General features: G+C 46.3%; 1 protein-coding gene and 1 long non-coding RNA gene across 6 annotated transcripts in view; one reads left to right on the top strand and one right to left on the bottom strand.

The window, feature by feature from the left end:
* Positions 1-9,514, top strand: part of RAPGEF1 (Rap guanine nucleotide exchange factor 1) — a 121,345-nt gene extending 111,831 nt beyond the window's left edge. For all 5 annotated transcript variants that reach the window (XM_038374650.2, XM_038374649.2, XM_038374647.2 and 2 more), the window contains 7 exons: positions 1,144-1,228; positions 1,443-1,537; positions 2,371-2,449; positions 2,596-2,697; positions 2,838-2,935; positions 4,529-4,657; positions 5,265-9,514. In XM_038374650.2, coding sequence (XP_038230578.1) covers positions 1,144-1,228; positions 1,443-1,537; positions 2,371-2,449; positions 2,596-2,697; positions 2,838-2,935; positions 4,529-4,657; positions 5,265-5,415 — 739 coding nt within the window. In that variant the 3' untranslated portion in view covers positions 5,416-9,514. The remainder of the gene's footprint in view (positions 1-1,143; positions 1,229-1,442; positions 1,538-2,370; positions 2,450-2,595; positions 2,698-2,837; positions 2,936-4,528; positions 4,658-5,264) is intronic.
* Positions 9,395-10,703, bottom strand: LOC122456917. The gene is made up of 2 exons (XR_006276090.1): positions 9,724-10,703; positions 9,395-9,596 (listed from the first exon to the last, which is right to left on the bottom strand). It is a non-coding gene; the product is annotated as an uncharacterized LOC122456917 (long non-coding RNA).
* Positions 10,704-13,054: the final 2,351 nt, after the last annotated feature.

Raw genomic sequence — 13,054 nt, 5'->3', positions numbered from 1 at the left:
GCCTGCACCTAATCAAACTTTGGTCCTGTTTGTGGGATGTGCATCTGCCTGTTACTGCAAGCTGAGCAGGGCAGTGTCAGAGAGTTTGCTTTGTGCTCTGGTTTTGCAGGGGAATGCTTTTCCTGACCCTTCTTTGTTTATCGGTCCCTACCCAACACACGTGGGCTCTTCTCTGTCCAGCCTTGCTTTCTAAGGCACATGTTTCATACAGCTCCATCAGCTACCCCTGTATGCTGGTGAGGCACATACGCAGTGGCTGTGTCCAATGGGCAAAGCAGTTACCCCTGCAGACTTCGTCATCTCCAGGAGCCCTTTGAACGTTTCTGCATAGCGCTGACATACACTGAGACTTCAGCCAATGACATCCATCCGTTTTGTTCTGCAAGGGAAGAGACAAGGGGAAGTCACTGGCAAACTTGTAGAATGAAGCGTGAGAAACAGATTTTAAAAAGCCTTGTAGCAAAAGGCTATGAGGCAAAACATAAAATTTGGCTGTCTCAGGCATAGGACACTCCAAGCCCCATCCTGAGCCTGAATCACACTCTGATAAGCTTCTCAGGGCAGGGATCTGTCATTTTGACTTTGATCCCCCATTGTTTTGTATAAATGATCTCCCAGCACAAAATGCTGTAGAGCAGCACTCGTCACTTCTAGATCAGGAGAGGAGAAAATGGCATGTGGTTTAGACCTCACTACAGAATTAGAGAGTCGGTGTGCAGAGCTCCCCCAATTGATATTTTTATCAAGATCATCACATATACAAGATAAAGAAAAATCGAGAGGAAAAAGGTCAAGCGGTTGACATGGGAGCCTGCTGTCGAAATGGTGCTAATGCCACAAGTGATTTGTGCGTAGAGTGTTTTCTTTTCCTCTGCCGGCAAAGTTTTATTTTAAAAAATTCTGGTGCTGATTCTCCTCTGTTACATGCATTTGATGGTGACTCCAGTGGCCACAGTGGAGTTATGGTGCAGCACAGCTGATGTAAAGAGGTGAAGAATTGGACCTCTGGCACTCTCTTCCATTGACTTTCACGAGATAAAATGAGATAATCACTTGTTCCTCTTCCCAGAGTCTATGTTATAAAGGAAAGAAAATCAGTCATGGTTTCATTAGCCTTTTCCTTTCCGTCCTTGTCTCTCACAGGCCTGGGACCTTGCATGATTTCCATAGTCTTGAAATAGCTGAGCAGCTGACTCTCTTAGATGCCGAGCTCTTCTATAAGATAGAGGTACAGACACAAGATCTGGGGCTTGGGGAGGGGGGAGAGGTTTTAACAAATGCTCCGATGCTGTTCTCTAACAGCTCTTAGGCATACACCTGTTGTCGCTGTAGAAGAAAGCCAGGTTTGTGTCAGGGGAGGGCTGTAAATCATGGGGATGATGGGGAGTCCAAAGACAGACGTTTTATTTTGATTCATGATTTATTCTTCTCTTTCCTGCCAGATCCCAGAAGTTTTGCTTTGGGCAAAAGAGCAAAATGAAGAGAAGAGTCCCAACCTGACACAGTTCACTGAGCACTTTAATAACATGTCCTACTGGTAAGGAGATTAGAGCAACAGCCACTGTACAGAACTTAACCTTTAATGTCCCTAGAGCCAAGGAAAACTCTCCTTGTGCTGTGCTACCAGGCTGGGGCTGCTGGTTTTGTCCTGTGGGATATTGCTGGGCAGTTTCACTTCCTCCTGGGACTAGACCCATGGCGTTCTGCAAAGACTCCTGAGTGACAGAAAAACGAAACTTTGTGGACTTCTGGAGACAGCTGCATCTCCAGGCTTTATTGCAAATAACAGCAAGACCCTTCTGACCAACACCTTGATACATCTGTGCACATGTGCATCTTCCCTACCTCAAACCAAAGTCAGTACAGAAATGAGGGGGCCATTTCAAATAAACAATCTGATAAAGGATGAAAACTGCAGCTGAAAACCAGCCTCTTGAGTAAATTGATTCCTTAGCTGTTCACATGTCCTGTGTAACAAACCAAAAGAGAATGGCGCCCCCTTTACGTGCAGTTAAATCCATTAGGATGTTAAGCAGATCCACTTTGCATCCAGGAATGATGGAATTCTTCCACACCTGTCCATTTCAACAGCAACAGGAGAGATGCCAGTCCAATAACATTCACTATGGGAAATAACCTCTCTCTCTCTGCATGAGAGCTTCCTTCTAGTTTGGCATTTTTGTGAATTAAAGTATTTGCTTATGCTCTGTAGAGAAGAAACGGGACAGGAAAGTGTGGAACTTTTTAGCCTCATTGATCAGTCCCTGATAGATAGTAGCCACTCAAGGGAAGCAATAGATATTGCCAGATCAGAATCCAGCTCAAGGGTTAAGTCGCTCTTCCTGGTTTTTTTTCTGTCCATCCTCACAGGGTCCGTTCGATAATTATGCTACAAGAGAAACCACAAGACAGAGAGAGGCTGCTCCTTAAATTTATAAAGATTATGAAGGTAACAGCTCATTGCTTACGATTCTCAATCATGCTGTTCAGTGAGCTTTTGTGTTGGAATGAGGGACGTTTCACTAGGGGCAGCACTGTTGGTTTCCAGAGTGTCTTCAACATCTCTGGAGTCACTGGTCTTCTTCCTCTTTACAGCACTTACGAAAGCTGAATAATTTTAACTCATATCTGGCCATTCTTTCTGCACTGGATTCAGCACCCATCCGAAGGCTGGAGTGGCAGAAACAGACATCAGAGGTGAGGAAAGCAGGAGATTGAGCCCTAGCTCTGGTCTGTTATGGTCTTTGGGGATGTGATTTCTTTAAGTCCATGCACCCTATTACAGAGATGGCTTGTTTGCACCATGAATTCCATGTTTGTGTGTTATGTCCCACTAGGGCCTGGCAGAGTACTGCACACTCATCGACAGCTCCTCGTCCTTCCGGGCCTACCGAGCGGCTCTGGCAGAAGTGGAGCCTCCCTGCATACCTTACCTGTGAGTAGCTGTCCTCTTGGGGGTCACTGGTTTGTCTCCTCTCGCTTGGGGTGTCTCTTCACGCAGATCCCCGGCAGCCTACGTTTGGCTATGCATTTGCTTTTCACCTTAGAGTGTGGGACAACCCAGCATGAAGAGTGCAGGATACAACCCGTATTGCAAGCCTGCCGTGTGCTAAAACTTGAGAAGGAAAATGCTTCCCATTCCTGGGCATCCAATAACTGCTTTCAAGCCACACTGCTGGAAGCTGGAGTGATTATGTACCAGTCCCCTGTGATGTTTCCTGCTTTGCAGCCCCACAGCTTTCTCCAGCGTGCATCGCTGTGTATCTGGGCCCTTCAGGTTCTGGATTTCTGTTGGGACTGAGAAGCTGCAGTGCCGGTACTGGAGCAGGTCATCACTTGGTTGGAAACGGCAAGGATGCCTTGTCCGAGGATTGGTTTCCACTGGCCCTGCGCCTGCGCACTCCCAAGGTCACATGGCTTTGGGTTTCCTTAGCCACTGTTACCTGAAGATCCCAAAGTACTTTGCAAACATTAATCACTAAAATCTCTCAACTCCCTGTGCTTTCAGCAAATGGGGAAAGTGAGGCATGAGGGCAAATCAGCGAAGGCAAGTGGAAATCAAGGAGTTGGAACTCTCAGAACAGACCACTAGACTAGACTTCCCTTCAAGGTTGTGTGCAGAAAAAGAGGAGTTTCTCCATGAGATGTTAGAAGTTAGTGCATTTCCCATCTCGTGAGACTGAGCTGATTCAAAGCTGCCCATGTGCCAGACCTGTCACTGCACACTGGAAGTGTTGGTAAATTAGAAATCCTCTTTGCAAACATGCATCCCCTTTGTCTTTTTTCAAAGGTAGGATTAAAGTTCTCACCTTTCACTGCAGGGATCCTGTAGTCTGGATGCCAGATTCCTCATGGGTTTACATAGGCTTTACCAGCATAAGCCCAGCCTACCCTAGGTCCCCAGTGGTGGAAACCTTGTTGGAGAAGAGAGTGCAGTGGCACAAAGTAGCGGATCTGTTCAGGACCATTGGAGAATGAGACAGCCCCAAAAGGAACAGAGCACAGGAAGGGAGGCACGGCCAGGGTGGATCGAAAACGTGATTCAGTGCCTTTCCCTGGGTGGCTCTAGCCCACAGGGCACCCAGCGAAATGGAAAGCTCTCATTCTTTGCAGAAAACTTGAGGGAGTCTCAAACCGCTACTCTCTGTCCCGTCTTCCAGGGGTGATGCCAGCCCACACTTCTTGTGCCAACTTTATCTAGTCTTCTCCCAGCTTTCAGATGCATTCAAGTAAATAATTTTTCTCTGGTGCAGAAACTGGTCCCCAATATCACTGGTTTAAGCATTAATGCTTCGTCTGTAGGATCCTACCTCTGCACCCATGATGCCAGGAGCTTTGAGCCAATGCACTTTTGAAAGGACTGACTTCCTCTGATTTCAAATGCAGGAGCTAACCATGGCAGCAGCACTGAGCAGCTGGGTTGATTTTTTTACATGCCTTTCAGCTGGCTCTGAAGTGCTTGTGACTAACCTGGAGCTCTGTGCTTGTCTTCCCTCCTCCCTGCATGCTCCACTCTTCTCTCTTCCAGAGGCCTGATTCTGCAGGACTTGACCTTTGTTCACCTGGGAAACCCAGATTACATTGATGGCAAAGTGAACTTTTCCAAACGCTGGCAACAGTTTAACATCCTGGACAGCATGAGGTGCTTCCAACAAATGTAAGTATAGTACAGCCATCTGCCTGGCCTACAGCGGTGAGCAGGGACTTGGAGCTGCCTTTGAGGTGTTGTTCTAACACCACTTTGGAACGAGGCATGGGGGATTCAAATGATGCAGTGCTGCTGCAGCAAGAGGAAACCTGGCTAGGAGAATGTAGGCGTTACAAAGTCGGGGGTTTATAGGACAGACTTTGTGAATCATCGAGATGACAGAAGAACTATTAGGTTGCTTTTAGTCTCTCATTCTTTTGAATTCACTTATGATCCCTACGGTGTGTTTGCCTAGTACATTATCCAGCCTTGTTTTAAATGTCCCATGCAGAGAACCTTCCATCTCCTCTCTTGTCTGCTGTGATTTATTCTTTATTGGGTGGATGGTAATTGCCAGGATTATTGTTCTTTCTCTTTGTAAAGATCAGTACCACATTTGCCTCTCCTCCACCAATACACTGGTATCGTCAAGCAGATGGTCCTGTTGTATAAATTTCAAGAATTGGAACGTAGAGTGTGTTTCAGACCAGATAGTCTGGGATTGCCCTAATTAAGGGATGGTTCTCGGGGTAAACTAGCTGCAATGTTAATTGTAGTGTTCTTTCTGGTTTTATAGACATTACGACATCAAAAGAAATGACGATATAGTCTCATTCTTCAATGACTTCAGCGACCATTTGGCTGAGGAGGCCTTATGGGAACTGTCTCTCAAAATCAAACCTCGAAACATAACGAGGCGAAAAACAGACAGGGAAGAGAAAACCTAGGAGGAGGAAGGTTTGAGCGAGGAGAATCGCTCTGCAGATGCACCGAGGGCAGCTATGAGACTGGAGTAAATATTTGTACCTGTTACTGGATGACTCTTCCTGTCCAGTTGGTAGCAGTTGCTTGCTTCCTGGGTCTGTGAATATTGGATTCTCTCAGCAGAAGAACTGTGAATGTGTGTGTGTCATAAGACAGCAACAGCCAAGGAAAGAGATCAGCCAATGCTCATTCCACTCTCCTTCCTCCACCTCCCGTCTCTCCAGGCCATGAACCAGCTTTACACCTGGGAAGAGAGTGCTGTGGAAGGAGGATCCCTGTAGGCGTGTTACTGGTTTGCCAATTGATGTTTTACATGTATTCTGAAATACTCTTGCTTTTGTCTTCAAGCACCAGGGGGCAGCAGCAATTGCTTAGAATCCATGAGCTGCATGTCTGTGGATCGCAGGGCACCTATGCAGCAGACAAGAATCGTGGAAGCCCTGGATTGTTCTCTGTTACCTTCTTGCCTCCCATGCAATGTGGTCATGAATCGCTTTTTCCCCAAGGAAGATGGGGTTGCAGGCACTCTCTCTGCCAGAGAAGCTCTATTTTGGAAGCATTTGTGTGTGTTTACAGGGTTATTAAATCTAATTGCCCCAGATCTCTCTGACCTTAATGGGAGGAAGGCAACCACCACAGATATGGAAGAAGCACTGAAAACATGGGCAAGGAATGCTGTCTCCAGTCATTACGTCCCCCATCCCCTCCAAATCTCATTATTTAAAAAGATGGTCACTCTCCCAACTCTGGGAAGGACTAGCCAAGGTACTGTGGTCCTGTGAGCCTGTATCCCTTAGTGATGGTACTAGCTACTGTACAGTAAATACTGTAGTATATAGACTGTCTGTTTGTAAATACTAGTATTTAGATTCCACGGTGGGTGGGGATTGATGCATGTCAAAATGCCAGTGGGCTTTAAAGGAAAACAAGTGCAAAATGATGTGTATAAATCCACAATTAGTGAAAATGTCTTTCCGAGTGCTGGAATAAAGGAGGCTTGGGGCAGCTGTGTCTGGAGCAGAGTACGGAGGGGACATCTGGAGCCAGGAGGAATATTTCCAGGATTTTAAACGCTAAGATGCAAAGGAAAGGGCATGTGTTCAGTGCTAAGACTGGTCATCCCCTCTCCCTCATCCACCTCACTTGGGGTTGTTGCCAGAACTGTTTATTGAACTCCCTCTGCATAATCTTTGGTGCTGCATTTTGTGATCTTAGCATTGGAAAAGCCAGAAGGCAGCTCTGGAGCTGGCAAAGCTCTGTCCCCGGTATAATCAAGTCAAGATTCAGTGGGACACAGGCAGCCAGGCACATCATGCGGAGTTAGCACGTCATGTACCATGTTAACCCTGATCTGGTCCGTGTGCCTTATTCAGTTTCTCTACCCCTTTTCCCCCATGGTCGTGCCCTCAGATGAGCAGTCCTTTCCACCAGCGCAGCTAGGACTGGCCAATTCACATACAACCTTTCTGTGCTTCATCAACTGTTTACAGTGATGGTCATGTTTTCAGGAATATGTTGTAGATTTTAATCAGCCTTGCAAGGCCTGTTTTGGAACTACTTTGCGTAGTTTGCCTGACAGTGAATCACTGTGTTTTATAGCGAACTCTAACAAAACCCTTGCAGCTTCTAGGGATGTAAGTCTTAGGGAGTTGTACATAGGAGCTTCTCCCAGCAGCACCCTTAACTTCCTTATCAAGAGCCATTCAGTGTTTGCTAAGCGTACCTTGCTCTGAGTGAATCAGAGTTACAAAACCCTTCCTTCTTCACGCTCCTTGTCCCTTTTGTTAAATGGCAGCTTTGACTGACAATCTGTGTGACACCAGCTGGAGTGACAACCCATATTCTTTGGTTTATAGTATTATTTAAAGCTATATATCTTTTTTAAAGGACACTCTAAGCAGAAGATAATGGGCTTGTCTCCACACAAACCTGCACCTGTTTAACTGAAGGTATGTTTTTAAACCAGTTTGGGTAGACGCTTCTATTTCAGTTTGAGTGGCTCATGTCAATTTAGCTTAAGTAAATTCTTTTCTGACGTAAGCTAACCTGAAATAAGAGTTTCTACACAGACTATTGCTCCAGTTTAACTAAATCCATTTTTGAAGTGGTGTAACTTTCTCAGGTAGACAAGTCCACAGTCTCCTAGACGCAGGATTAATTTTCTGTGCATATGCAGCATTCTTGCTTGCTCCTGACATACCTCTACTTGTCTTTGCCATGTTACAGGCCAAACCATTCCAAACACGAATGGCTAGCTAGGGAGAATGCATGAAATGATTATTCCATCAATGCAGCTGTATTTCATATAAAGGGAATATAGGGGGGACCCAGATGCCAACAAACTATTCCTGGCTGGATCCATGCAGCCCCTAGAAAGGGTAGTCTGAACAGTCCGAGAGGAGAAGCCTCTCAATACTGAAGACTCTGAATCTGAAAGAGAGAGAAATGTAACAAGTTTATAAAGCCAGATTTATTGTTTATGTAGCTATTCTGTGTGTTATCGAGCCGGCTACTTTGCATGGTAAAGTCTTTGCGATCTGTGAAGCAGCAAAAGCAATCCACCTCTTGTGCAAGATCCTCTGCTGTTTGGTTCTGAACATGTCACTTTATTATTTAAGGTGTGTGTTGTAGCATAGGTGATTTATAGCAGTATTCTGTGTGGTTGTGTTGCTAAAATTGTCCTTTCATTTCAGCGTGTTCCAGCTTGGTTCCGCGCGCGCGTGTGTGTATGTGTGTGTGTTGTGCCCCTTGTGGGTTAAAGTCTGAGACTGGCACTGTCCACCTGTTGGGGGGGCGGGGGAGAGACCTCAGCAGGCAGACGCACCTCAGTGGAAATGCACCTTGTCCTAAAAGCTGCCCCACAGATGCTCACGTCTTTTCTGGCCTTTCCGTGTAACTGTTTCAAGTCCCTGCCTCGCAACTAAACTGCAGACAAGACCCCTCTGAAAGGACCACAGATGGAGATAAGACTGCCCATCCACACACAGCCAGCTCCTAGTGAAAAGCAAGCCACTGGTGTCTTTGCTGCTTGCTACATGGCTGCTGTGAGATCATTGCTTGAGTGCTGGCTGCGCAAATAACCACCTGGGAGAGGGCAGTTGATTGACAGCTGCTGCTGTGACCCGAATCCCATCAACACAATGCCCCAGGCAAAGACAACTCTGGAGAAGAAAAACCTGGGACTTGATGATCGCCCTGTTCTGTTGGTTCCCTCTGAAGCATCTGGCACTGGCCACTGTCGGAAAACAGGATACTGAGCTAGATGGGCCGTTGGTCTGACCCAGTAGGGCCATTCTTATGGTTCTTTGGGGACATCCCTGTGTGATACTCAGAGTGCTGGCTTTCCTCTCAATTTTAGGTTTGTGCGTGTCATTTTGATGAGTAGTGGGGCTGCCTTGGCACAAATGGGGTGACTCACTTTATGGACAGGCAGTGGAGCAGCAGAATGAGCAGTGCTGTTGGGGAGGGGCACCAGAACATTCTCATCACATGTACAAACGAGCTTCAGTAAGGTGTTGGTTCCCTGTCAGTGTCAGGCTTAGCAGTTCCGTGGGTGTGAAGGGTTCACTCCTCTATTCTAATGCTTCCCTGTGATCAGAAGCCGGGCGCTTCAGCTGTCTGCAGAACTGCAGATGTAATGGTCAGTCATGCCTCTTGCAGGTAGAGTCCTTAGACCATTTCCCCTCTGGGAGGAGTGGGGGATGTTAAAGCATTGACTGAATAGTCAGACGGAGGCCAAATAAGAGGTGACGCCAGTTTGTACATTACCGCTGTGATGACAGCAGCTCTATCTGGAGTTGTGGAAGGGAGCCCTGTGTCACCTGAACTCTGCCGAGCCACCTGCCAGCCATGCTGACCCCAAGTCTCTCCTGCCATCCCAGAATGTTACATTGTATTATCTATTTACCACTAAGCCAATCTTGATAGTGACAACTTCCTGCAAACATTTCAAACCTGTAACTTTTATATTAAAGCAAAATAAATACCGATAAAGAATCCAGCCTAACGATCATGTTTACAGTGCATGCAGCAGTCTTCGGATTAAAGTGACAATCGAATCCACTTCTCCTCCTGGTGTGGCCTTGTATTTTCTGTGTTTTTCCTCTGTCTGGGTATCATTCTTCAGTCGACCTTCCGTTTTCTCCTGGTAAAACACACACACATCTCAGAGCCAGAACATTTTTCTTCCCCCTCCCTCCCCAGCTTAAGCTTATTCATTTGCACAGAATTAGGGGTGCTTTCCAAGGAGCCCTCCGTGAGGTGCCACTTACCCCCTGAACATCCATATTCACATAGCCAATAGGAGGAGGGGATCCGCAATATAACACATGTGAAGAAGGATGTGTGTATGTTGCAGCGTATCTATGAAAGTGGCATTGTGATACTCCACGCAAGCCTATAAATAATTGCTCCTAAGGCATGGATTGCTGATAATGTGGTGCTCCTAGTCTATTTCAGTCCTGGATAAGTTTCAAAATTCCACTGGAAATAATCTGCATCTGCCAGATAGGAGTGTAGGATGCTCAGACACTGACCGAGTCGCATACCAAAAGCAACGCTAAAGACAGATGGTCTTACAGGGCGTGACACATGATATGCCACATCAGAGCTGGCTGGAAAAAAACACTCACTCTGGCAGTCAAGAGTTGCAGCTTTGGGGGAGGAGAGAGAGAGAGACCCTGCACATACAAACTATGTCTCCGTCTGCACTATAGTCAGTATAGTGTGTGTGTTCGTTTTACCCTCACTATAAGGCAAAGAAAGGATGGCCTAATGTTTTGAAGTACAGACCTGGGAGTCAGCTCTCCTGGGTTCTATTTCCAGTTGTGTCAGTATTTCATTCTGACCTTCTGCAAGTCATTTCACCTGGCAGTGTCTCACTGCCCGCAACTAAAATGTCTACTCTAGAGGGAGGGTGTTAGGTTAATTCATGAATCATTTTGAGATCCTCTGACGGAAAGTGCTATAGGAGCGCCAAGCATTGTCTGTCCTAATCAGAGTCACAGCACATTTCTGTGCATGCCTCGTTTTTCTGTTTCGAAGTGATGTGTTTTTCAGACAACATAATAATTTTTGCTTCTCAGAGTTCGCTTAGCTCCTTGTATTTCATGCCCAAATGGCTGTGTAACATGAGCTGAGCACTTTTAAGCGGTTGCCATGTTCCACTGCAGAAGTGGCCACATTTCAGTGATGGACAAAGGAGATCTCTCTTATCCCGTAACTGCCTCACAGAAATATTGATACTCACACCTTCTTGTCAACTGTTGGGAATGAGCCACATCCACCATGATTGAATTGGCCTCATTAGCACTACAAAAAGTAATTTTCCCTCTGTTGATATTTACCCCTTATCAACTGTTGGGAATGGGCCATATCCACCCTATTGAATTGGCCTCGTTAGCACTGACCCTCCACTTGGTAAGGCAACTCCCATCTTTTCATGTGCTGTATATTTATACCTGCCTACTTTTTTTCACTCCATGCATCTGATGAAGTGGGTTATAGCCCACGAAAGCTTATGCCCAAATAAATGTTAGTCTCTAAGGTGCCAAAAGGATTCTTCATTGTTTTTGCTGATACAGACGAACACAGCTACCCCTGTTGAGAGCTCATTGACATTTTAAGGGCTCAATCCTGCAAGGGCCAAGTGTTCTGAACCCTCACTGACGCTTCATGGGAGCTGAGGGTAACACCTGGCAGCCTTGAGAGGTGATATGAAATCTTGTGATGAACCATGCTGTAGAAGTGCATAGCAGTAGTGCTTCCCTAAGGGCTGAAATATGCTCTTATTTCTCTTTCAGGTGTTTCCCTCTTTGCTTTCAGTTGTTAGCAGTTAGGTTCACTCTGACATAAAGCTGCTGCCTGGACCAGGATCCCATTGTGCTAGGTGCTGTCCAAACAGAACAAAGCAGGTCCCCCAACCTCCCAAAGAGCTTAACATGTAAGTATAAGACAAGAGACAACAGGTAGATATAGACAGATGCAGCGTACAAGGAAACAGTGAGATGATATTGGTTGGCCTAACTAGTGGTGTCAGCACAGTGTCAAACTCCATGGGTGGTGCTGACTGAGTGATTACCCAGTGCAGGCATGTCGTTGTTGCCAGTTTCTCTGAGTCCTCCTACATCTGAATGCCTAAAGTGGGATTGAAAGGGGATACAGGAGATATTAACAAATGACAAAGGCAGGACCTGCAAGGAATTGACTGGTCTCTGTTTCTAGGCCTAGGGCCACATGATGACTGTGTCACCTTTTGAACTTTTTTTTAGTCTCTGTTAAGGATCTCCAGGTGCTCTCCAAACAATTCAGCCTTACAGCACCTCTTCCACAGATGGGGAAACTGGACTGTTGAGAGTTGTAGTGAATTGCTCAGTGTCGCAACAAGTACGGCACAGAGCTGGAAAGAGAGCCCAGGAGTCCTGCCTGCCAATGCAGGGGTTGGGCAGAATGATTATGGCAGTGTGGGAGCTTTAAAGGGTATTGAGCCGTTAGAATTGTGGGTGTTTTTTTTTTATTTTATTGTAATAATCTAGAGCTCCCAGAGTTTGGGCGAGACACTTCTAATAAATCTAGTTTAAAATAAGTGCTGCCAAAAGTGGATGGGGGCAGCCTCAGCCCTCTGTCAGATAATGGAGTCGTTTATGTTTCCCACCTGTGTTAAACTTAACGAAATAACCTCCTTCCAAGCACATCTCTGAAAACTGCTGCTTTAAACTTGCTGGGAGAGGAGAGAAACACACAAAACCTAAGGGGGCTGCTGTTTCCACGGTGATTTAGCCTTTGTGTCTCACCTTCCTACATACAGGTGGTTTAAATAAGAAGCCTAGCCAGGAAGGAAAAGTGCTTTATTCCAGCTGGCAAAGAGAAGCCATTGGGGATTGTTCAGTGGGTAGCTTTGCTGTGTACAGGCTGGGCCCTGGTGGTTTGCAGATTCTGAGTAATGAAGAGGGAAAGTTCCTGTTCTGTTTCTATGTAAAGCCTGGACCGCAGGACTATGGGGTGGTGACTTGGGAGGCTGCCTGATACACAGCTGTACAGGGCCGGGATGCGAAGCCTCCTAGCAATGGCCTGGAAAGTTTTGCCTTCTGGATGGTTCAGGTCAGCGGAGTTAGAATTATCTTGATTTACAGGGAGATATTTGTTGCGAGTGATGCGGACAATCCTGCTTTACCTGCATTAAGCTCTTTGGAGAAATTGCCGGAAAGATGCTAGTGACGTGCCACTGAACACTGTCTTCCCCTTTTTTCCTGTAAGTACTTCGTAACACGCTAGCTCCGAAAAACAAAGCTGGAGCTGTGTCCTAGTCTTTGAAAATCCTGCCCTCTGCTGGCCAGAAAACTGCATTTCCATTGCAAACCACTTGGTTTTGCAAGTGGACCCACCCTGGCCAGCTTGGCTAGGTCACTGCTACAGTAACCTGCAGTGTCATTTATTTGTCTAGTTTCAAGGCTGCTCTGTATTATAAGGAAGGTATCTTCCTACGATCACTGTGACTTCCAGTTATAGTGACCCCATTGCACTCTCACTGAAATTCAAGTGTGCTTCTTACTGACGTGCTCCCTGTTCCAACAAGCTAGCTGTGGGGCGATGCAGTGGTGGGCA

This window comes from Dermochelys coriacea, chromosome 16, assembly GCF_009764565.3.
Source record: "Dermochelys coriacea isolate rDerCor1 chromosome 16, rDerCor1.pri.v4, whole genome shotgun sequence".
Classification (NCBI taxonomy): domain Eukaryota; kingdom Metazoa; phylum Chordata; order Testudines; family Dermochelyidae; genus Dermochelys; species Dermochelys coriacea.
The sequence above is the reverse complement of the archived record's forward strand: the minus strand, read 5'-3'. Positions and strand labels throughout refer to the sequence as shown.